The sequence below is a fragment of the Protopterus annectens genome, chromosome 8.part1 (assembly GCF_019279795.1).
Source record: "Protopterus annectens isolate FY-2018-M chromosome 8.part1, PAN1.0, whole genome shotgun sequence".
Taxonomy (NCBI): domain Eukaryota; kingdom Metazoa; phylum Chordata; order Ceratodontiformes; family Protopteridae; genus Protopterus; species Protopterus annectens.
The window spans coordinates 141,169,649-141,194,535 of NC_056742.1; the positions used below are offsets into that span (position 1 = coordinate 141,169,649).

Here is a 24,887-nt window from a genome sequence, read left to right on the forward strand (position 1 = left end):
AATTTAATTTTTTTCACATATTGTACTTATTTGACTGCCTGCACTTTTAAAAAGTTTTTTGTTTAAATAATTTAACTGTTGTAGGCTAGACACTAAAGTGTGATAGCCTTTTCTGATCGTTTGTAGTTGTTTAAAGCTGTTTTAAGTGCATTATTTACTGTTTTTGCCTTATCTTTAAAAAAAAACAAAAATAAACAAAAAAATTCCTTGTTTCCCCTTTCTAAGCTAGTATAGTCCAGTTTTCAGGCTAGTGCTGAATTCAGGGCTGTGATACTAGTTTCTGAGTTGCTCATACCTTACTCGGATAGAAGGAAGTTTCTCTGTTCGCCTGTGAGAGAGGGGAGCTTTGAGCAACCTATCTGTCCCTGGAGGAGTGGATCCAGCCCAGAAGTTAGTAGTTTATGGCCATTTTGGGCTAATTTCTCTATCTTTCATTTCCCTACAATAAAAACCGCATGTGCACGGTTTTACAAACCGGGCAGTGCTGGTTAGCTATGGTTAAATTATTCCCGGCTCCACTAAGTCTCCTCTTCAGTTTTTCCCTTGAAACTAGTGTAACTCTTAACCTAAGCACTCAAAAAGCATCTTACAGACCAGCACTTGCTCAGACCTAATAGCAAGCACTAATATACCCTGACACTGACTGCCCAGCAGGGCAAAGCTCTTTATTCACCTCTCACCAACCAAGCGACTAAGCAGCTCATCCTACTATTCAGGCATGACCAAAGGGCAACTTCAGGTGCACTCTCCAGTCCAGCTTGTAAATCTGGGTATCCTGAGGCAATGTTACAACTGCCTCATGTACACAGACAACCCTCTCCTCCTACCACAAAACACTAACATATGCGAGAGATGCAATTATACAGCCAAACTGGAAGCTAAGATGTCTCCACCCAAGACTGAAATAGACAGTCAAGAGGAGAAGGTTAACACTTGCACCACAACTCCAGCCCCACACAGACGTACTAAAACAGCACTGGCAAAAAATACACATAAATATACTCGGAGGCTCTAAATAAAAACTTGCAAAAGCATCAGAGACCTCCAAAGCAGACACCCAAACAACCTGCACTTCCCATCACAAACCAGACAACACATAAAACACAAAATCAGTGTGCCGCACAATCACAGTCCTTAAAGTAAATAACATACCTAACACACTAGTAATAGGTGACTCTATAGTCAGGCACATTGATGTCCCACTCACTAGGCTGGACAAGCAGAAGGTTACTGTTAGCTGCCTGTCGGGAGCCAGAATCTGTCACTTAACACAAGCACTCAGGTCACTCCAGAACAAGTACAAATATGACTCTGTCATTGTTCATGTTGGTGTGAATGACCTGAGACATAACTCCCTGGACTACATGAAAAGAGACATGGAAGAGCTCTCTGATCATGTAACCTAGTCTGGTATGACCCTGACCCTGAGTAGCATCCTGCCCTCACCAAGAATGATATCTTAGTATAAAGAATAAATTATCAATTTCAACAATTGGCTAAGTTTCTGGTGTCATTTAAAGGGGATCCAGTGTCTGCCAGTCTGGGACGACATGCCCGACAAGCCACGTTGCTTTGCAAGAGACGGCTTGCACCTGTCACCCTAGGCTTCCGAATACTGGCCAAGGCTCTTGCTGCCCCCATAGTGCCTTTTTTAGGCAAGGCTTAAAAGTCAAACCCACCTCTGTAAACAGCGCAATTAACAAAAAACTGAGGGTTATGCTACTCAACGCCAGGAGTTTAAATCTCAAAATGCATGCGCTCGAAGCACTCCTCAGTATGGAAAACATTGACATCTGTGCAGTAACTGAAACCTGGTTTGTCTCCAGACAGCACCCCAGCACTACTGGGCTACAACTCATACCACACATTTCGGCCACAGAACACAGACGGAAACACAAAAAGGAGGGAGTGTATCCATATTCATCAAGGATATCTACACCTCCAGGTTAGTGGTGCAGCATGATAACTCTCAGTTCATCCATGTGCAACTAACATCGGGCAAATCTGCAATGCAAATTGTGGCCTGCTACAGATCACCCTCCATGACCCAGGACCACCACTCCACCTTTCTGGAGACACTGGCAAACATGAAGGTCCTACCAAACACTCTGATATTGGGCAATTTCAATTACCCTACCATTCACTGGGAAAACTACTCAAGTACAAATTCCCAGGCCCAGTGCTTCCTGGAATTCATCAACTCAAATGCCCTGGATCAGCTGGTAAGCTCCCCTACCAGAGGTGAAAACAATTTGGACCTGGTCATCACCAACATGGGCGACAGGTGTTCCACACTGGAGGTCAACCCATCACTGGTTAGATCAGACCATAAATTAATCACTCTGGATGTCCACACCCCACCACCACCCCCAACTAAGGAAACCACAGTAAAAAACTTTTCTAAAGCAAACTTCACTATACTTAAGACAGAGGTAGTAAGTTTCATAGCCCCCACTCTAAAGGATAACGCTGTCCAAGATGCAGAAACCTTTACAAATGCACTCTATGAGCACCTACAAGGGATGCACGGATCGTGCCAACCCTAGCAAAACCAAGACTCACTCCTCCAAGAGAAGTAAACCAGTTTGGTGGACCCGTGCAATAAACAGGCTATACAATAGAAGGAGGAAACTAGTTCAGAAAAAAAAGCAAATCCCAAGAAGGAAAGACATCCCTGATCAGTATCAGTAAGAAACTGAGGTCCCACATGAAATCATTCAAGTATAACTTTGAAAGAAAAATAGCCAAGGATTCAAAAGATAACCACAAAGCCTTCTTTAGCTATGTTAAGAATCTAAGTGGCAACTCGCAGATATGCACTGAACTAGTGCAAAATAGCACAAAATATACTGAACCTACTGATATTGCCAACATCCTGGCAGATAGATTCAGTGCAAACTTCACCCCCCTCTCACCTCCAAAAGGGCCCACAACAATACCGGAAAAGTGTAGTGTCCCAAAAATCACAGAGGCACAGGTGAAAACAGCCCTTTCAAAAGCCAAAAGCACAGCGTCAGTAGGACCAGGTGGTGTCCCAGGCTGTGTCTTGCATGAACTACAGAACGAACTAACCCCCCCACCTAAACACACTGTTCATCCTCAGCTTCTCCACAGGCTACGTGCTCCTAGAATGGCACACAGCAATGGTTATTCCTCTCCACAAAGGAGGAACCACAACTGACCATGGCAACTATCGCCCCATAAGCCTGACTAGCCTGGTCTGCAAGGCTATGGAGTGCATCATCATGGAACTCATTAACAAAGACTTTGGGAACCTCCAAACACTTGACCCAACCCAGTTCGTCTTTGTTAAGGGCAGATCAGGCCTACTAAACCTGGTTGACTTCTTCGAGACAGTCACCAAGGCCATAGATGAGGGAAAGGTGGTTCACACAGCCTACCTTGACCTTGCCAAGGCTTCTGACACCATTCCCCACTTGGGTATTACAAAAAAACTCACCAGCCTGAACATAAACCCCTACGTCATGAGATGGGTTGCCAACTGGCTTACAGACAGATCTCACACGGTAAGAATAGCAGGCTCCAGGTCCGACTCTAAACCAGTCACAAGTGGTGTCCTGCAAGGCTTGGTCCTGGGACCCCTACTGTTCAGCATATATTTCTCAGAAGTACAGGCAAACACAGGAGGACTATGGCTAACCACGTTCGCCAATGACTGCAAACTGGGAGCCATAATTGACTCTCCGGCTGACACGGACATCCTCCAAAAGGGCTTTACTGGGATGGACACCTGATGTCAAAGTCATTGCCTCAAGCTAAATGCCAAAAAATGCATAGTCATCCTGTTTGGGGAAAAACAAAACACCCATGAATTACCACATAGGTGGCAGCCCCCTTAATACAGAAGAGGTAATAAGAGATCTGGGGACCCAGGTAGATAGTAATCTCTTCTTTGACAATCATATTGCCAAAGTAGTTAGGAAATCCTTCTATGTGGCCCATCTAATTACTAAAGGGTTCACATCTAGAAATAAAGAGGTTATAGTGCCCCTCTACTCGTCACTCATTAGACCCATCATAGAGTACAATGCCACATTTGGGATGTACCTCACAAGACATTTCCAACAGCTGGAAAGACCACAAAAGTACCTCACCAAGAGGATTACTGGTCTCAAACATATGTCCTATGCAGCCCAACTGAAAAAACTCCGGCTGTACTCAGTGGCATATCGCTTACTCAGAGGTGATCTCTTCCTTACTTACAAAGCCATGTACAACTCAGAATTGATGGACATGCTCCACCTAAAGAAATCCAAGTCACTGTGAGCCATGCGCTCTAGTGAGCTAAACCTCACCACAACAATAAATAGAACATGCTGGAGGGATAGATTCCTGTCACAGAGATGTCCCATGCTTTGGAACAGAATTCCAAATTACATCAGGCAGAGCCCCTCACTAACACTCTTCAAGAGAAACCTTGACGAGTGGATGGGTAACAGAAAATACACCCCTGGGATCACTTCATTGGCTCTGCTTGACAGAGGATCAGTTAATTAATCAATGGGGTGGCAAAAACCGACACACTCTGGCTAGGCTTATAAATGCCCTTGGGCAGATAGCCTAGTACCTACCTATGAACCTATGAACCTATCTGGCCAACCGTTTGGGGTTGGTAACATGTGGAATTGAAATCTGTATCCTTGGGAAACTATATTTAAAACCCATTTGTCCTGGGTAATGAGTTCCCAGATTTTTGCCTGTAGAGTAATCTTTCCCCCTAAAGGAGCAGTCAGTTGAGAAGTGCTTGGAAGTTTTAAAGTTAAGTCATTGAGACAATTTACCATAGGGGGAGTCTTACTACTCCCTGATTTGGAAGTGGGAGCCCCCACTGAAGAGGCAGGAAAGGACCAATTCTTAGAGGGCCAATGCCTACTAAATCTTGGAGGCTGTACTTGCAGGAAATCTTTAACAGTTTGCACAGATTTAGCTTTTTCCTCCATATTTTTAAGAACTTCTTCTGCTTTGCTGCCAAACAGATGGTCCTGATTTAAGGGAGCATCCAGTAATTTAGCTTTAACATAATCTGGCAAGGATTGCTCCTTAAGCTGGGCATGCCTTCTAAGTACAGACCCAGTTACCGCAGCCCTGCAAGATGCTTCAAGTGAATCAAAACCACATTGCTAAGTATGCTTTCCAACCTGTTCAGCAGAATGCATTAAATCCTGTAAATCCTTATTTTCAGCACAATCAGGAATCAACATAATTTTCTGTTTAAGCAGTCCAGTAATATGCTGCTGATGCTTTAACATATGAAACTGGCAGTTTAAGGCCCTGATGGCCAAGGTTGCAGAAGTGTATACCTTCTTACCCCATCAGTGCCCTGGAGTCTCTATCAGAGGGGGTAGGATTTTTGGCAGTAGAAACCTTAATGTCCTTGGGTCCCTGTGAGATGGTCTCAGGATCCGTAGTGGGATTTTTAAAAAGGAACTTGTGAAAGTCAGGAACCCTGTAATATCTATCAGGTTTTCTGGGAGCAGGAGGTAAAAAGTCAGGGGCCAAACTAGATTCCAAAAAGGCATCATCCACAATGCCCATTACAGGAGGGATAGCTAAAGGCCTGTCCTGGGGCAGGAGTATGAAATCCCTAAGCCTCTTTTTAGAATCAGAGTAATCCTGGCTTTCCCAATGAAAATACTCCCTAAGAGTATGCAAGGTTTCACCAAAAGAGAAATCCTCCGGGGGGGGGGGGGGCAGAGGGAATAGAGTCCTCTGCATCAGAATCCTCATATGTAGATAAGGGTAAATCCTGGTCATCAGAGGAAACAGAAATTTCAGAATTCTGGTCAGAAGTATCATAAGGAAATTCAGTCCTAGGTTTCTTAGAGGGGGAAGGGTGGCTTCCCCTGATTAAAGTAATAAGGTCTTCAGCCATTCTTATCATTTGTTTTTTAGGCATGGAGGCCTGACCATGCAGTCTGGTCATCAGTTTTCTAGGCATGGTTCGAGATTTAGGCCTTGAAGAAGAAGATGGCATCGGTTTAATATTCAAGTCAGTAGGCCTGAATACACCCTCAGACGCCGGTTCCTGCACAGCGGCTCTGGACCTATCCAAGGTAGAGACATCCACAGATTCCATGGTTGAAGCATCTCGCGGCATACCGGACTCCGAATGGGTCTCACTAGAGGCTTGCGAATCTGAAGTAGTGGGTATCAGGGGCTGTGAGAAGCGTCGTCAGCAGCTTTGGACTTAGGCGGCCTGTCTCTATCTTTATCTTTGCATTTTTTCGGAAAGTCGGTAGTCAGATGGCTTACTGAAGACATATCTGGATAATTAAACCGAGCACCAAAATATTTAGAAGTGTAAATATACCGACGATGAATGGTTCGTTGCTTAAATAAGGCACAAAACTGACAGTGAGGTACGTCGTGGTCAGGGCCTAGGCAAGGAATACAGTAAGAATGGAAATCTTTATGAGGTATTTGCTTTCCACAAGAAATACAATTATTGACTTTTATTGACATCAGTTTAGAGCAAGAAAAAGTTTCCCCAACGGGGTACTTAGGTTTAGTTGAAGACTTCGGTTCTGAAACTCGAAAACGAAAATTTTAGGAGTCAGCCGACCGGCACTTACGAACTGCTTCTGCTTCGGGCACCGCACAGCAAGAAAGAATGACGTAATGGCGTCGGCCGCATGCCTTATACCCCTGACTACCTGACGTCACAGAAGATGAGACAGCAACCAACACAGGACCCAAGACTTTGATAATCAGGCCGATGACTGCAACAGTGAAACACGAAGAACATCTAATCGGGCAGTTCAGACTCTGACAGAAGCATTGCTCCAATCTTTAGGGCGCTTTTCTCTACAAAATACTGGAAAACCAGATATATGTGTGGGTGATTTTTAACAGTAGTGAAGGTATTCAGTTCTGTGATCCATGCATTTTTTTACAAACCTCAGGGGTGAGGGACAGCCATACAGAGTACTTCATAATCACAGATATTAGAGTCTTGGGGGTTGAGATACCTGAGAGTGATATCAGCTATGTGCTGTTACTTTGTGCAGTAAGCATTAAACATCAGCCAAAGCTCTCAACCTGTTATCACCAAAAATCTAGATAAAACAAAAATAATGGGGGACAAAGCCCCCAAAATAGGGACTCATTTGAAATATTGCTCTTACAAAGTTGCTAGAATAAAATGTCTGGTGCTACCATGCATTTTTTGAGGAATATGTAGTCTGAAACTCAAATGCCTATCATTATTTAATAAATTCAATCCTTACTGATTTGCTGCAAAAATCCATAAAACCACAAATTTTATGAGGAACATACCTAAATTATGAGACAAAAATCTGGAAATTTTGTGAAAATCTGGACAGTTGAAAGTTATGGCATTGTCAGCTTTCAAGAACCGATCTCAGTGCTTATCCAGTGAGACTAGATGCTCCTGATTTCCAGAGATGTTTTTCTGTTTGCATAAATTTTAGAAAATGTTTTTCCTGGCTCTGACAGCAGTGCAGCTAGGGTGAGTAGAGATGGAAAAACACAATCATCTGATCATGATATTTCTTTAATGTAATGCAGGCTTTTAAAAGCTGATATTACATTTGAGGTCAAACCTGAGCACTGCTACACTCTGCATGTACTCTAAACTGTAGCATTTGCTTGTTACATTGTAGCAAGCAGTTTGCTACAGTTTAAAAGTAGAAAATACAAAAGCTTCTTTTTTTCTTTTAATTAAAACGTGAGTGTCTGTAGCTCCCTGTGCAGGTACAGTATAAAATGTAGCAAATGTTTGCCACATTGGTAGCAGACAGTTTGCTACAGTTTAAAATGAGATTTTTTTTTTTTAACAGAAAAGTGCACATTGTAGTGGTCCATGCAGGCACATTACAAACTCCTAGATCTAAGCATAATAAGCCGATTGTTTATAATGCAGAGATAGGCTTATGATAGTGAATTTTTTTTATAGCTCTTAGATATGAGGGGATGAGGTGGTTTACAGTACCTGTCCATGTATACATATAAATAAATATGTGTGTGTGTGTGTGTGTGTGCGTGTGTGTGTGTGCACGCGTACGTGTGTGTTAATATATACATACGTGTGTGTGTGTGTGTGTGTGTGTATATATATATATATATATATATATATATATATATAGTTCTACTTCAAAACTTCGAAAACTCATAACATCTAATTACAAAACAGTGAGACCATAACACTGAAAATTCAATGCATCTAAAACTCATAACATCGAATTTCACAACATCAAAAACTACAAAGCAAATATAAATAACATCCCCTCCACCTATAACAACACCAAATGAACAAACATATTGCTCCCCCCAAAATCAAATATACCAACTCTGAGATTGCACTAGAAAAAATACATTTAAATGGGAAAATAAATGGGAAAAAATAAATTTCCTAACCCCACTGTATCGCAATCACCATAAAGGATGTACACAATGTCTAAATCACTTACCTGTATGGCCTAAAAACAAGTACAAAGTGGCGTAATAAGCACTACATAAAGATTAACAGAATAAACTATAGCATTTACATGTTTGATGATACACTACTCAATTTTATACATTTTTGATGTTGTGAAATTCGATGTCATGAGTTTTAGATGTTTTGATTTTTTGATGTTATGGTCTCACTATTTTGAAATTAGATGTTATGAGTTTTCGACATTTTGAAGTAGAAAGTACAATTGTGTACCTACCATAAATGTAGATGTCTGAGTGTATTCACTGTTGCAGTCATTACACTTGGGTTATCCTGCTGGCAGGCTACCCGCAGTCAGCCTGAATTCCAAAGTCCTGGTCCGGCGTCGGTTGCTGTCGCCTCTTCCCTGACGTCAGTGCGCCAGGGGTATAAAAGATGCAGCCGACGCCATTTTCTTCAGTTTTTCTTGCCCCAGATGTCAGGTGCCCCCAAAAAGGAAGGCTAAAAATTCTGCTTATAAAAAAGCATGCAGTAACATAATCATTACCTTCATCTACAAGCAAATACACCACATAGGTTGTATAGAATAGAGAAGTATAGATAAGTCCCAGCAATGAAAAGGGGGATGGAGGGAGGGTAACCTAGACTGCAACAGTGAATACACTCGAACATCTACATTTATGGCAGGTACACAACTGTACTATGTTCATCGTGTTTCACTGCTGCAGTCATTACACTTGGGTTGAATCCCAAAGCTGAGGCTGGACCTAAATAGAATTGGGAGTGGCTATGAGGCCCTGCAGAACTGCAGTGGCAAAGCCTGCTCTGGATTTAGAGTAAAGAGGTAAGTGGTCGTGCTTTGTAAAAGTGTGCACTGAAGTCCAAGTTGCAGCCTCCAAAATATCCTTGGTAGGTACTCCTCTGAGGAAGGCTGCTGAAGTAGCTGCTGCTCTGGTTGAATGTGGCCTAATGCCCTTAGGCACTGATTTGCCATGTTGTGAATAGCAGAAATGAATGCAGTGGCCTATCCATTTTGAAATAGTCTGCTTTGAAATAACCTTTCCTTGTGATCCTGCAGCATATGCCACTAACAGTTGCTCAGTCTTTCTGAAAGCTTTAGTTTTGTCCAAGTAGAAGCGTAACTATCTGTGTATGTCCAAAGAATGCAGAAGTCTTTCCCCTTTATTCTGTGAGTTTAGATAAAAGGTAGACAAATGAATGGTTTGGTTAAGAGGTACACTGGACACTACCTTAGGCATAAATGTTGGGTTTGTCCTTAGAGAAACCCTGTCCGGATGGAAAATAATAAAAGGTTCCACAGCCATTAATGCCTGTAAATCTGAGACTCTTCTTGCTGAAGTTATTGCTAGGAGCAGAGCTGTTTTCCACGATAAGAGTTTTATCTCAGCTGTATTGGCTGGCTCAAAAGGAGGCAGTGTGAGCTTTTCCAAGACAAAATTGAGGTCCCATGCAGGTATTGGTGCTCTCCTTGGAGGTCTTATGTTTTTGGCCCCTCTGAGGTACTGCCTTAGTAGTGGATGGGAAAAAATAGGTGGGTCTGTATTGTAATGAGCTGAAATGGCAGAGGCATGGATCTTAATTGATGAGAAGGATAGGCCTTTGTCCAGCATCTCAGTTAGGTATTGTAAAATCTGAGGAATATTTGGTACAAGTGTGTCAATTCCTTGTGCCTGGTTCCAAGCACAGAATTTTTTCCATTTTTCAGCATAAGATTTTCTGGTGCTGGGCCTCCTGGCCTCCAAAATAACATCCAGAACCGCTTTAGAGAGAGGTGTGTTCTGAATGGTTACATTATCCGCCATGCAGCCACATTTAGGGTTCTGAGTTGGCTGTGCAGGTTCTGATTGTTTTGTTGGGAGAGTAAGTGAGGAATTTGAGGTAATGTCCAGGCTGGGCCTTGAGACAAGCTCTTTAGGATTGGGTACCAGTGCTGGCGTGGCCAATCTGGGGCAATCAGTATTATTTTTGGCTTCTCTTGTCTGACCTTTAGGAGTACCTTGGGAAGTAGAGGCAGTGGAGGAAAGGCATATACTGTAAGGGTTTTCCAGCTGAATGACAGCGCATCCACTTTCCATGCTTGTTTGTGATACGTCCTTGTGCGGAATCTCTGTGGTTGGCAGTTGTGAGGGGAGGCAAATAGATCTATGTCTGGGCATCCCCATTTTCCCTGTTATCATGCTGAAGATCTGTGGATCTAGTTTCCACTCATGAGGATCCATGAGGTTTCTGCTTAGTTCGTCTGCCAGAGCATTTGACTTTCCTGGCAGGAATTGTGCTTGTTGGTGTACTTGATAAGTCAAAGCTGTGCTCCACAAAATCATGGCTTGTCTGCAGAGGGGGTAAGAATGTGTGCCTCCCTGCCTGTTTATTTACCACATGACTGTAGTATTGTCTGTCTTTATCAGTAGTTGTCCCGGATGAAGTAGATCCTTGAAGGCTGTCAGGGCATTCTGTACAGCTAGCATCTCTTTTTGATTGATATGAAGGTGCCTTTGGCTTGTGGGCCATGTGCCCTGAATACATTTTCCTGCCACGTGGGCCCCCCAGGCATAACCTGATGCATCTGTTGTTAGTGTCTGCCTCGCTGTGGGTAAAGTGAATGGCTGTCCCTTGTTGTGGTGACAGGTCTGTGCCCACCATCGAAACTCCTGTAGCAGGCAGGGAATGAGAGTAATTAATGTTTCCAGGCTGTGGCAATGTTGAGTCCAAACACTTTTTAGATACCATTGTAGCTTCCTCATATGCAGTCTTGCATATGGAATTAGCAGAATGCAGGATGCCATGAAGCCCAAAGCCTGCAGAAATTTTCTTGCAGATAACTGGGTCTTTGTTGCCATGCTTTTGAAGTAAGAAGTCAGTTGCCTTTGTTTGTCTGGCATGAGATAAGCCATCTGGGCAGTTGTATTTAAGTTTGCACCCAGGAATATTATCTCTTGAGGGGGTACTAGTTTTGATTTCTTTTCGTTTACTGTATACCCTAGACAAATTAGTAATCTTTTTACAAACGCCAGATGCTTTAGCAGAATGTCTTTGTTCTCTGCTTGAATAAGGCAGTCATCCAAGTAGGGATATATCTGAATTCATCTTTGTCTGCAAAATGCAATTACTGGTGCCAGGCATTTTGTGAAGACCGAGGGAGCAGTAGATAAGCCAAAGGTCAGTGGAGAGAATTGGTAGTGCATTGAGCCAGCTATGAATCTGAGGTATCTTCTGAAAGACTGTCTGATTGGGACATGCAGGAACGCCTCTTTGAAGTCCAACGTTACAAGCCAAGCCTTCTTGCCCAGCATGGGCAGTAGCTGCTGCAGAGTCAACATTTTGAATTTTGGAACATCCAGAAAAGTGTTTAGAATAGACAGGTCCAGAATTGATCTCCAGGCTTTGTCCTTTCTGGGTACTAAGAAAAGTCTTGAGTAAAATCCTTGTCCTTGCTCTTGCTGTGGTACTGGCTGAATAGTCCTCATGTCCATGAGAGATGAAACTTGTTTTTGCGCCTCAGCCCATTGATTGTGTGGCAGGTCTGGCATACTTTCTGCCTTTGGGAGGGTGTGAATGTGGAACCTGTAGCCCTGAGAGACTATATTTAAGACCCATTTGTCCTGGGTGATCATGTGCCAATTTTGTGAAAAAAGTGCTAGCCTTCCCCCTAAGGGTGCTACCAAAAGATAAGTGCTTGTCATTGGCAGAGGGAAGTCATTGGGACTGTTTTCTATATGGCTGTGATTTGTCTTCTCCGTTTTTGGAGGTAGTAGCACCCCATTGTTTGGGCCTGTATGAGCCCTGGGGTTGTTGTCTGCCTCTAGGGCATCTGTATCTGCCTCTTTGTGGCCTGTCTGACACTGGAAAGGACCAATTCTTAGAAGGCCAGTTCCTGCTAAATCTGGGTGGTTGTACCTGTAAGAAATCCTTTACTGTCTGCATAGATTTTGCTTTATCCTCCATTTTCTTCAACACCTCTTCTGCCTTAACACCAAACAAAGTATCATGCTGTAGTGGAGCATCCAACAATTTTGCTTTAACATGATCAGGCAGATTCTATTACTTTAACCAAGCATGCCTTCAAATAACAGAACCTGTAACAACGGCCCTACAAGAGGCCTCCAGTGAATCAAAACCACATTGCAAAGTATGCTTTCCCACTTGTTCAGCTGCATGCAATAAATCCTACATTTCCTTGTTTTCAGAACATTCAGAATTTGTCAACATTTTCTGTTTTAGCAGTGACATTAAATATTGCTGATATTTAAGCATATGAAAGTGACAATTTAAAGCCCTTACAGCCAAGGTAGCAGAAGTGTAATCTTTTTCCCCCATCTGTTCAGTGCCCTAGAATCCCTATCCGAGGGAACAGGGTTTTTAGCAGTAGAGGCCTTGACCCCTTTGGGACCCTGAGATATTGTTTCTGGGTCAGCAGCAGGGTTTTTATAAAGAAATGTATGAGAGTCTGGAACCCTGTAGTATCTGTCTGGCTTAACAGGTGCAGGAGGCAAAGAGTCAGGGGACAGGCCGGACTCTGAAAACACATCATCTACAATGTCTAGAACAGGTGGAATAGTAAGAGGTCTGTGCTGGGGTAGAAGAAAGTCTCTGAGCCTTTTCTTTGATTCTGAGTAATCTTGGCTCTCCCAGTGGAAATGCTCCCTCATGGTATGCAGGGTTTCCCCAAAAGAATAATCCTCAGGAGGAGAAGCTGAAGGAATAGATACTTCAGCATCAGAATCAGGGCTTGTAACATTAATCAGGCTGGAAGAAAAGAACTTTGAATCACTTTCTTGACTTGGGACCTCAATGTCTGTATTTGAGTAGAGGGAAGACAGGCTGTCTGACTGACTGTGTCCAGACGAGCACCTATGAACTTCAGGCTCTGTGTACGCATACGCCAGGATTTGCTGTAACTGACAGTGATCCCTAGATAGGCACACTACTGGAATAAGTAGTCCATTGCCTATAAAAGTCAATGCATGGTTGAAGCAGTTAGGAGCCAGTCGTTTAGATATGGAAATACTCAGATTCTCAGCAGACTCAAATGAGCTGCTACCACTGCAATGCATTTGCTGAACACCCTGGGGGCTGTGGTGAGATCAAAGGGCAGTGCTCTGAACTGTTAATGACTGTCTCCCAGCCAGAAGTGCAGTTATCTCTTGTAGCACCTGTTAATTTTAATGTCATAGTACACCTCCTGAAGATCTATCAAGCATATCCAATTGTTCTTTTGTAGCAGAACCAGAGTGGACTGAACCATGACCATCAGAAACTTTGAATACTGAACAAACTGATTAAATTTGATATGATCCAGGACTGATCTCAAGTCCCCTGTCTTTTTTGGCACCAAGAAGAATCCTGAGTAAGTTCCAGACCCTGTCTGGTCTGAAGGGACCTTTTTGATAATCTCTAGAGATGCTGCTCCCTTCTGACGGGTTGGAACATCTGAGATTTTCTTCACATTGGTTGGATGTGTTAGAGAAAATAGAATTAACCTCCGAATATGATTCTCTGCACCCACAAATATTTTGTTATACATAGCCAGATTGTCTGGTGCAGAGGCAAACATCACCTAACTGCCTCCAGAGGGGGATAGTCGGGCCTCCTTTCAGGAGCGCTGATAGGCCTTATCTGAGAAGGAATCCCTGCAGCCCTGGTTCTGTGAGATATCTCTGCCAGGAGGTGATGTCTTCCACTGGAGTTGCCCCTCTGCCCCTGGGGGAACAATCTCCCCATGACTCTTGGAAAGGACCCTGGGATTTCCTAAACCACATTTTCTATCTCCTTGCTGATTCCTAGAGAAAGGTCTTTTAGGGGTTGAAAAATGTATGCCAAAGACAGAAATGGTCTTTCCCTCTTGTTCACATCTGGAGACCCTGTCTACAACCTTGGGGCCGAACAGAGAAGATCAATCAAAAGGTGCACTGAAGAATGAAGACATAAAGGGCTCCACAAAAATCATATAAGTGCATCCAGGCATGTCTTCTGACAGCTATTCCTGGACCCACAGCTGGTGAGTTACCTTCTGCAGCATGGGCGATCAATCTCATGGATGCAGTCGAGATGGATTGGAAGGTGGCCAATTGCGAGGAGATTCTGTTTCCATCTTCAGATGACACGGACCCAGAAAGAGATGTTGCAAGCGCCTTGGTCACACCTCTTCCTAACCTTGTAAAATGTGTCAAGTAATTCAGTGACCTGAGGGCAAAGGTCACTGAAGTATACTCTCACTTCCCAAATCTGTTCAAAGCCCTCAACTCTATGTTATGTTCTATCAGGTATTTCTTTGTGGCTGTAGCCACAACCATAGCATCAACTGAGACTCCCTTGCTCCAATGTGTGCAGTCTTTCGGGGGAGTTAACATTTTGTTTGGTCTTTTGAGCATTTGCTCTACAGTATACAGTATACAAGGTTAATGAGCTCATTGGCTGGGAGGGTGGTCACCCAGGAAGTAGATGGGCCAAACCCAAAAGTCTTCAGGGACACCAATTCCTCCTGTGAGCTGGTGTTGCAGAGCCAAACAAACTTTTTGTTTCAGGAGTTCCAGAATGTCTCCAAAGGAAACCACTTCCGGTGGTGATCTGGGGACCCCTCCCCCTCATCATAATTTGTGTCCTCAGAGATTCCTGGGGGGGGGAATCTAAGTGCCTCCTCTTACATGTTCTCTTCTGAAGTACTTCCTAGAGGGGTGCTCTAGGAAGTATCAGAAGAGATGATGATGTTCTGATGGACTGGCTTGAGACTAGTTCAGTTTGGCTGTCCTAGTGGAAAGGATAGTTGAGGCTCAGAGCAAAGAACTGGATAAGGCAGGGTTTTATGATCTGAAGGGGGCATGGATGTCTCTTCTCTAGCCAAGGAGAAAGCCCTCAAAGGCATAACACCTAGGGCACACAGAAATTGAAGGCACCACAGCTGGAATCTCTTGAACCATCAGCTCCTGCAATCCCATCAGCACTCCATCTGAGGAGGGAGTCAGACCAGAGATAGCTAGTGCCAAGGCCCTGAGGGGAAATGACAGATCTGACAGCTTCAGAGACACCTTCAACTCCCAGATCCAGTGTCAATGCTTTATGTATGTGTATATGTGTGTGTGTGTGTGTGTGTATATATATATATATATATATATATATATATATATATATATATGGGTCTACTTCGAATAACCGAAGCGCCACGTCACCGACACCCGGAAGACCAAGATGGAACGACCGAACAGGTAGGTTACCGAAAACGCGATATCCCGACAGCTGAGAGACCGACAACGGCAGCGTGTGAGCACGATCCGGTAAGTGTGCGAAAGTGAAAGATTTAGGATTGGGGAGCGGACAGGTAAGTGTACGATAGTGAGGGATTTTAGGTTAGGATGTGGGAAAGGTGAGTGTGCGGTAGTGTCGGACTAAGGGTTCCGGTAAGGTAAGTGTGTGGAAGTGACGTAGAGCAGTGTAGGGAAGGGTTAAGTGTGTCAGGGTTAGAATGCGGGTGGAGTGAGTGTGCGATAGTGACGGGCTGAATGTTTTAGGGTGGGTTAAGTGAGTTAAGGTTAGGGTGCAGGTAGGGTAAGTGTGCGATAGTGACGGTGTTGAGGTTTAGGGGTGGGTTAAGTGAGTTAGGGCTAGGGTGCAGGTAGGGTAAGAGTGCGATAGTGACTGTGTTGAGGTTTAGGGGTGGGTTAAGTGAGTTAGGGTTAGGGTGCGGGTTGTGTAAATGTGCGGTAGTGTCGGACGTTAGGGTTAGGGTTTAGGTTAAGGTTAGTGGATATGTTGTTGTGTGCAATGTGTAGTTGACGTTTTTTGTGTTGGTGTGGTGGTGTTCGGTTTTTTGAGTTGTTGGTGTTGTGTGTTTTCGGTTGTTTGGGGTCGGTAACTTGTGTGTTGGTGAATCGGAAGCTCGGTGATAGAAAGTAGACCTATATATATATATATATATATATATATATATATATATATATATATATATGCATACATATATATATATATATATATATATATATATATATATATATATATATGTATATATTTTGAAAGTTCTATTCTCATATGATCGACACCATATGATCGAACTTTCAAAAGTTCGAATATCTAATAAAAAAATAAACTACACAAAACACCTACCTGAAGGTTTTAAGCAATGGGGAAAGCCCCCCTGCACCCTCCACATCCCCCGCTCTTTAAATATACAAACTCCGAGATTGCATTACAGTGCAGAAAAAGTAAATCTTCCCATTCTGCACTGTACAGAGATCTCTATTACAATGTTCGAACATTCAAAAATCTGATCATATGGTGTTGACCATATGAGACCTGAAATTTTGAATGTTCAAACATTCAATATAGACCCTATATATATATATATATATATATATATATATATATATATATATATATATATATACATATACACATTTCCCTTTCCTCTAAATTTAAAAAAAAGGTTTATATATATAAACCTTTTTTTTAAATTTGGAGGAAAGGGAAAGAAATGAGAAAAACTACCAACAATGGTAGGTGGAAATACTCTGAAGAGTAAACAGGAATACCAACAATGTTAACGGTAAGGGTACCAAAAATGGTAGCCAAAAAGGATAGAAAAACAGCTATATTTAGCTTAAAGATTATGGGAGGGAGGAAGAAAAAGGTAAAATTCAAAAGTTAAGAATTACAAAGTAACTCACAACTAAACAGGTATTAAAAAACATGAAAAACTCCAAGCTCTCTAGAGCAAAGGAATCTGCATATGAAGCTAATGACAGCAAACAAGATCCAATGTATGTTAGGTGGGTAGGGCAATTATGGTTAAATAGAGGAATTTAAGAGTTCTTGGATCCGATGATCTGCTAGAAGTGGCTGAGTCAGATCCAAGTCACTGATATGAACCCATCAGTTGAAGAATGAAGGAAAAGGACAAACATTAAACAGCTGTTTGCAGACGTGGCAAAAATCAGGCCGAGGCAAACAGGTTTGAGGAATTTAACTTTGTTATGATGAGATTCAACTGAAGTTATAGGTACCCATGAAATTACCTTGAATGACAAGGACAGTTCTGAAGACATAAAAAACACAGGGGTTCACTGCCCTGGAAAATATTGTGTTTATTTGCTAATATTAATATCTGCCCTTTGGATTCAGTTTATGATTTCACAACAGAATATTGTGGCTGAGGTAGTGAGGGCTTAGCCTCATACTTTATTTAGGCATTATGAATTAGCTGCTGTAAAAGGTTTAATAAAGGTGTTTCTTGTTTAAAAGAAGTGTATGTTATCTAGAGCATAGACATAAGTGGTGGTGGGGACTTTATATTACATTACTAGACCTTCTAAATCTATAAATGCACAGCTTCTTCTGTGTCTCTTTTAATGAAACAGCCAAGGCTGTATTTATAATACAAGACTGAAAGAAAGTTTATTACCATGGCAGATGAGACTGTACAAGCTTCACCTTACAGCTTCTAAACCCATTTCAGAAGCCTATTAACTCTGCCAAGTATTGTAACTCACAGGTACAAGGATACTAGACTTATTTTATTCATCACATTATGAACAGATGTGTGACATACGGGGAGCATAATTTGGTTAATAAATGAATTCCCTTTTACTAAACACATTGTTATAACTACTTTGTTTATTGCTCACAGTGATATGTAATCTTCCTAAACACATTGTTATAACTACTTTGTTTATTGCTAACAGTGATATGTAACTCCATAGAAGATTTCCATTGCCACAATTCTGTATATAATTGTAATTTCCTGTGCAACAGATGGTCTAACAGCTGTGATATGAAGATTTTAGAAACATGTACATCTGTGATCAAGCAACTAACAAAATAAAAAAAAAAATATATATATATATATATATATATATATATATATATATAACTGCAAGGTTGTCTTAGTAATCACATTTATATGACAGTAACCTAAATGTCTCATACAAGCACACAGACCGGTCTGATTGTAATCATGACAATTGCAGAGAGGTTATCAGTGAATTTAAGTTATGTCTGCTAGGGCATTTAACTCTATCTCAGTCTTTTTTTTGTAAATATTGTTTACGATTTAAGTCAGTGTTTCTCACCCAGCATAATTTCTCCTCTTCATATGGAGTCATGTGCCTGGAAACCTAAGAAAACTTTTTTTCAGTTTTTTTAATCTGTGCAAATTTTGTAAGCTCCCATCTTATGCTACTTGGACCTACAACGATGAGAAATGTATTCTTATGTTTGATGCCCTTTCTGTCAGGTGATCATTCAGAAACAGAAAAATGATTCTTTGCTAAAACATGTGTCATAGAGTTTACTACAAATATTCACTGCAAAATAGTGTTCCCACAGAGAAAACAGTACTTGGGAATGATCTCTATTAGACATGCCTTCTACACTGAACTCTGCATCATACACCCCATCAGCGAGCACACTGACGCTAGATCATACACCCCCATCTGCCAACACACTAATACTAGATAAAACACCCCCATCTGCAAGTGCACTGATGCTAGATCATATACATCCCCATCTGTGAGCACACTGATGCTAGTCTTGGAAGCGCTGTGTCCTCTATACCCATTCCCAATAAAAGTCACTAAACCCAAAGTTGAACCATCTCATGGAAAAACATATTTTAATAGCTGCTTTTGGTTTCATGTAAAAATTATGTTTTCACCAATTCATTGAACTGTATTCCACACACAAGCTAGTGTTAAAACTCAGTAACCTTGCTGCAACGTTTGTATATAATCACAGGATGAGTTCTGTTCACAGCAAGGATAATTCTACTGCAGTAATTGCTACAGCTATTTTTCTTCTCCTGCAGATCAACACAAGGTGTATAACATAAATATAATACATCCACTTTTTTGTGTAAATTATTTGAACCACAATAAGTGTTACATTTCATTAATGTTGAAGGTGTACCTGTGCTTTCTTTTTGTTTAACAGGTCAAACAAAACTTGGCACCATTTCCACCAGTCTTCTATGTTATCTGCAGCGAAATCTACTGAAGGTTGTGAATCGTCATCCCATTCTATGGTAAACACAAACTTCTTTCCATTGGTTCCATGCTGATTTTTCACTAAAAAATATTAATTTTAGTCTTATTAATAATGCATTGCAACAAAAATATATACTTATCTGTGTTTACATAAATGGAGCTTCATGGAGCAACTGATTTTCCTTCTGATTTGCTTCAAGAGTCTGTTTTTCTTGATATTTAGCATTACTTAAACTTTCACCCACTGTACATTAAGTGCACATGCACGCGCGCGCACACACACACACACACATATAAATAATAAGATATGACAGTGTATGTATTTATGTAATAAAACACCTTAAAATATTACATGATATCCCGGAAGGCATTAGCTTAGCACATATTCTCTACTCTCCTTGCAGGAATATTATTCATCAGAAACTAAGTTAATGAAATTTATTTTTATTTATTTATTTTACATTTGTTTACCGGGACATTCTGACTGAGCATAAAACCCTTTTTCAGCGGAAGCCCGGGGAGAAAAGCTCCATTGTTAGTAAACTATTTTGTTACTACAAAGAAAATTGTATAATACAATAAAGAAAAAAACAGTAACAGACATTCATAACGGTAAAAAGACTAGAACAGAATAAATTGGTTAAGTGGGAGACAAGACCAATAATCTTGTATAACTAGGCTTCTAGAAGACAATTCTTACATTAGTAGCAGGTAGTGACAATGTATACAATAAGAGTGCAATTATGATACTTAGTCTTATATACAGGTAGCATAGCAAACTGAAAACTTAAAATCTGGTAGATATTAACAGTGAGAAAGAAAAAAAAAACATAAGGTAGTCACATGGCTTAAATTCAATGCTCATTACATATGAAATGACTGTGGTTTAGGGCTCTGTTTACACTGTTAAGCATAATGTAGTTTAGTGATTTCTTTTTTAAGAACAACTTCTGTTTTTTTTTTCTGTGAACAGTGAGAAACTAAATTTTTGTGACTTTACTTATATTATTAGTAGTTCTTCGAGAGGAGACCAGTGTAAAAGAAAGACATTTTTTATGTTTTTATTCCCTGTTGCTTTTCAATCACAATTCTACTTGAAATCTGTCCCCTGATTTGTCCCCCATGGGGTGAAACCTGACCATGGGAGGCTATCCTACAGTTAGGATATTACTCATTAGGCCCTAACCAATCCCCCTCACAGCTGATGTGCATGCTGGCAGATGCAAAGACAGTGATTTGCAATACATGTTCTGTGTATGCTTCATGAAGGCTACTGCATGAACATGGCCTGCCATATTCCCAGCTCTTAAGCTGCATGCTTTGACCCTCAATCTTTGCCAGGTCTCAACACTGCAGTGGACAAACCTCCTTCTTCCATCCAGGATGGATGAGCTGCTGATGTCTGCTCACTTCTGCCTACACCTGGCAGGGCCTCAAGCACCAAAGCTGTTACTTAATCTCAAGTAGTTTGGGTCATAGTCAAGGGTTTCTCTCTGTGTCACAGAGCTGGTCGATACTGTATTTCATGACATAGCTAGTTTTTCCAGTATTCCCTATATTCTGTGGGAGGAGCACTGAGCTCAAGACTGTTAAAGCAGAATGAGACCCCCCCCCCCCATATATATATATCTTGTATTATGTGCTCTATTTCACCCTGGAAACCCTAGACACTGGTGTGCTTACAGTAAGCAACACTGAGCCAAGTAATAGGTATAAACAAACCTCCAGTAAACACTGAGAAACATTTATAAAAATATAATACCATCAATAAAAATGAGTGTCTGTAAGCCTTCAAACAGTGGGAATGGGACAGGAAATCTTTAATGTCACAGTGACATCTACACAAAGATTTACTGTTATGGCAAGTATCTTACTCCACTTTACTGTTTTCATCAAGGAGGATCAGTGTAACAGTAAATCATAACATTTGGGTAGAATCCCAAGCAGTACTTGACTATACCTGGGAGCTGGACAGTTACAGGATTCCCTGTTGCACAGCTGGGCCAAAACCTCTTCTGCGCCGAGACCGTACTTTCAACACATTGTGTTTGGTTAAGCTTTGGACACAGTTTTCTATGTGGTAGCTTCTAAACTATGTGCTGAATTACTTCTGATATGAGCTGCTAAAGTTGCTGCTGTCTTAGTGGAATGTGCTCTAACTGTGCCTTACAAAGTCTTTTTTCTACTTATAGAAAAGCAAAATAGTATATCAGCTACTTTGACAAAGTCTGCTTTGTTGTAGGTAGGCCTTCTCAGCTTACTGAAGGAGACAAGATGTTTACCTTTTTTCATGAAGAGGGATTCTCCTTGTTGTGGCACTTTGCTCACAACCAGCACATCTAGGAGATGTTCACTTTTATTTTGCTAATTTGGATAGAAAAGAAAGAAATGAATCGACTGTTGGAAAAACACTGTTGAGACTACTTTGAGCATCAAAGATGAATTAGTCTTTAGAGATGTTCTTTTGTTATGAAGCTTTGTAAGTCTGAAAACCTTCTCTGTGAGGTTAAAAAAACCTGGAAATAATGTTTCTAAGATACATTAATGTTGTCTGTATCCATGGGATGAAATGTAGATAATGTTAAGTATGTGAACATGAAACATCAAGGAAAGGAGATCTATCTTCTAGGAGGTCTCAAAAGTAAAACAGATTTTCTGCTATCTGTGGAAAGGCTGAAACACACTCATACAAACAAATAGCATAGAAATGCATTTTGATGCAGGAATAAGCTGAATTATATACAAATAGCAAGTTTAAGTAATTAAACATTTTTAACTGAAACTATGGAACAAGATGGCATATATTAGGACACTGCATGCCTGTGTTATGTCAGTACCTATCCAGTTCTTTGTGGGGGAAATGCCATTACTTTTTCAGTTCTTGGCAGGGAAAAGACATGAATAAGGTGGGTTAACCCCAAAGGTTGTGAAGTATTGTTACACCATCCTTCCCCAAAGAAATTCCATAGTTGTCTTGTCCAGAAAGGAGCTATAAGAATAAAGTTTGCGTTCTTTTCCTCTGCTTTCACAAGCATTTTTAATCAGAAGTACAGAGAAGGTGTAAAGCAAGGTTTGAGGCTAGAATCAGAGGGGCTGCAGTCAAATGGCACAAAGTATCAGGGTAGTTTGTGACAGAAGAATGCCAAAGGCAAACATATAGACAGTAAAGTCAGAGCAGTTGAAGCTAGAGGTGATGGAAATGAAGTGCTTGAGACAGGTGGTGGAATGCACACTATAGGACAGGCAAAGAGATAAGGACATCAGAGCAGAAGCCCATGCAGCTCTAGTTGCAGAGAAGGTCAAAGGGAACAGATTATGATGATTTGAGCACATGTACAAGAAAGCTGAAGACATCCTGTTGAAGAAGATTTGGGACTGACAGTAAGAAGACGAGGAAATGAGGAGATCTAGAAAAGGGATGGATAGATTGTGTGAGAGAATACCTGTGACAGTCAGGCAAGACTATCGAAGAAAGTAGGAGACTGACATTGAATTGAGAGACATGGGGACAGTTGGTTAGACACTGTAACCCTTGGTAGAAAATGGGAAAAAAAGGGATTGGTGGTGATGATGATGATGATGATGGTGATGATGAAGATGACTTTATTTTTGAAGCTTTTATTTGGGTTAATTAGTGTCATTACATTTGTGTGTTTTTAAAGGCATTTGCTATTCAATTTAATGAATTACCAAAATGAATCTTCATGTGGGGATGGCACCCCTTAAACATCCAAGCAAGACAGTTTGCTTTTTTTATGCCTGGTTGTAATGCACTTAACTGTAAAGCTGCTATACATTGGGATAATGGCAGTATCCTGACCATAGTTACCTTGAACCATAAGCATGCAATTTGATAAAAGCTCCTTAGCTCCATGGCATACAGGGATAAAGCCTGACCATTCAGATGACTTAGGATCAGCTAATGACTCAGGTACTGGGAGAGCCAACTCAGGACAGTTGGATTAAGAGGTTAATCCCTGCTGACTGATTCTAGAGAGAGGTGAATTAATCCACTTAATACTGACACACAGCAGTGGCTTGTGGGAGAACCAGGCAGCAGACAGGCTGGAAACGCACTCATTCTAACAGTCAGCATGCATTGTTTTAGACTGATTCAACATGTGTGTAGAAGCATGTGTCAGTGGGTTGGTACTGCAAACCTTGCCTTGGTGGAGTACAATATCAAGAGTCTAGGCAGAGGGGTTAGGGACTATAATCCATAGAACACCGCAGATAGCATTCACCCACACCACATGAATGAACATGGTAGGGAGGAGTAAATAGAACATTTTATCAGGGATGGGGGGGGGGGGGGGTGATGGTGAGCAGAGAACTTGCCAAGAAAAATTATCTAAAACATTTTTGACATTAAATAATCACACATGTTTAAATCATCTGTATCATATGACAGTTTCTCATGAGCACAATTCATAGTGTCAAATGCAGAGCAAAAGAAGGTCCATTGTGAAGAAATGGTATACTTTAAATTGGAGTAAGAATAAGGGTAAATTGTATGTTCTGTATCACTGACATTTTGTTCTAAATATATGTCATAAGTTCCCTCAGTTTAACTAGCATCCCAGACAATGAGCAGTTAGCTGACTCTGACTCACCCATCCTAGAGGAGAGATTTGGTAGTGTCCCATCACATTCCAGTCATCTGGGAAAGGCTAAAAAGCGCTATTTGTGCACAGTGGGATTATGGGGATACAAGCTGTTTAGGCAGTGCACAGCATTCTAACTTAGGACGGTTTGTTGAAGAAGCACAGAGCTGTACTGGCCTGACAAAGCTGGCACCATAACTGGTGGACCAAGAGAGGTGATGTTATGAGCTGAAACACACACACACACACATGCACGCACACACACACACACCCACCCACACACACACACACACACACACACACACACACACACACACACACACACACACACACACACACACACACACAAATCTAACCTCATTAGATGAGAGCCATGACCTCTGCTCCTGCTTCCTTCATTCAGATTCCTAGGATTCTAAGGGAAAGGGTGACACATGTGGTGATAGGAGTTGGAGCCTTAATGGGTATAAGGGGAAACAGTGGTAAAAAGAAAAGGTATTAAATGCAACATATTTCAATTAATCTAAAGTTCATTAATTAAATTCTAAATTCCAAAATATTGTTTAGAATTATTTTAGTCTTGAAGTTCATCTTAAGAAGATGCAATCACCAGTTTGTTGTTCTTCCAACTTCATGTGTTAAGAAATTGTAGTCATAAATTTTGATACTTTTGATCTCTAGCACTAAATATCTGCATCATTATAAAATGTCTTCATATTTAGATATATTATACTCTGCAGATGTATTATTCATTGCTGTGATATTCTGACAAAAAAAAAAATTCTTAAAAATGTTTATGGAAACAAGGTACAGCAAACAGTTCTGTAAAGCAGCTGCTGAAGGGTACAGCCATTGATTGTAACCATCTGGTATCAGTAT

The 24,887-nt window shown here is 41.2% G+C and overlaps 1 protein-coding gene across 2 annotated transcripts in view; it reads right to left on the reverse strand.

The window, feature by feature from the left end:
• Positions 1-24,887, reverse strand: part of PLCG2 (phospholipase C gamma 2) — a 1,878,649-nt gene that overhangs the window by 270,791 nt on the left and 1,582,971 nt on the right. For both annotated transcript variants that reach the window (XM_044081788.1, XM_044081789.1), the window contains exon 26: positions 19,328-19,485. In XM_044081788.1, the coding sequence (XP_043937723.1) occupies positions 19,328-19,485 (158 nt within the window). The remainder of the gene's footprint in view (positions 1-19,327; positions 19,486-24,887) is intronic.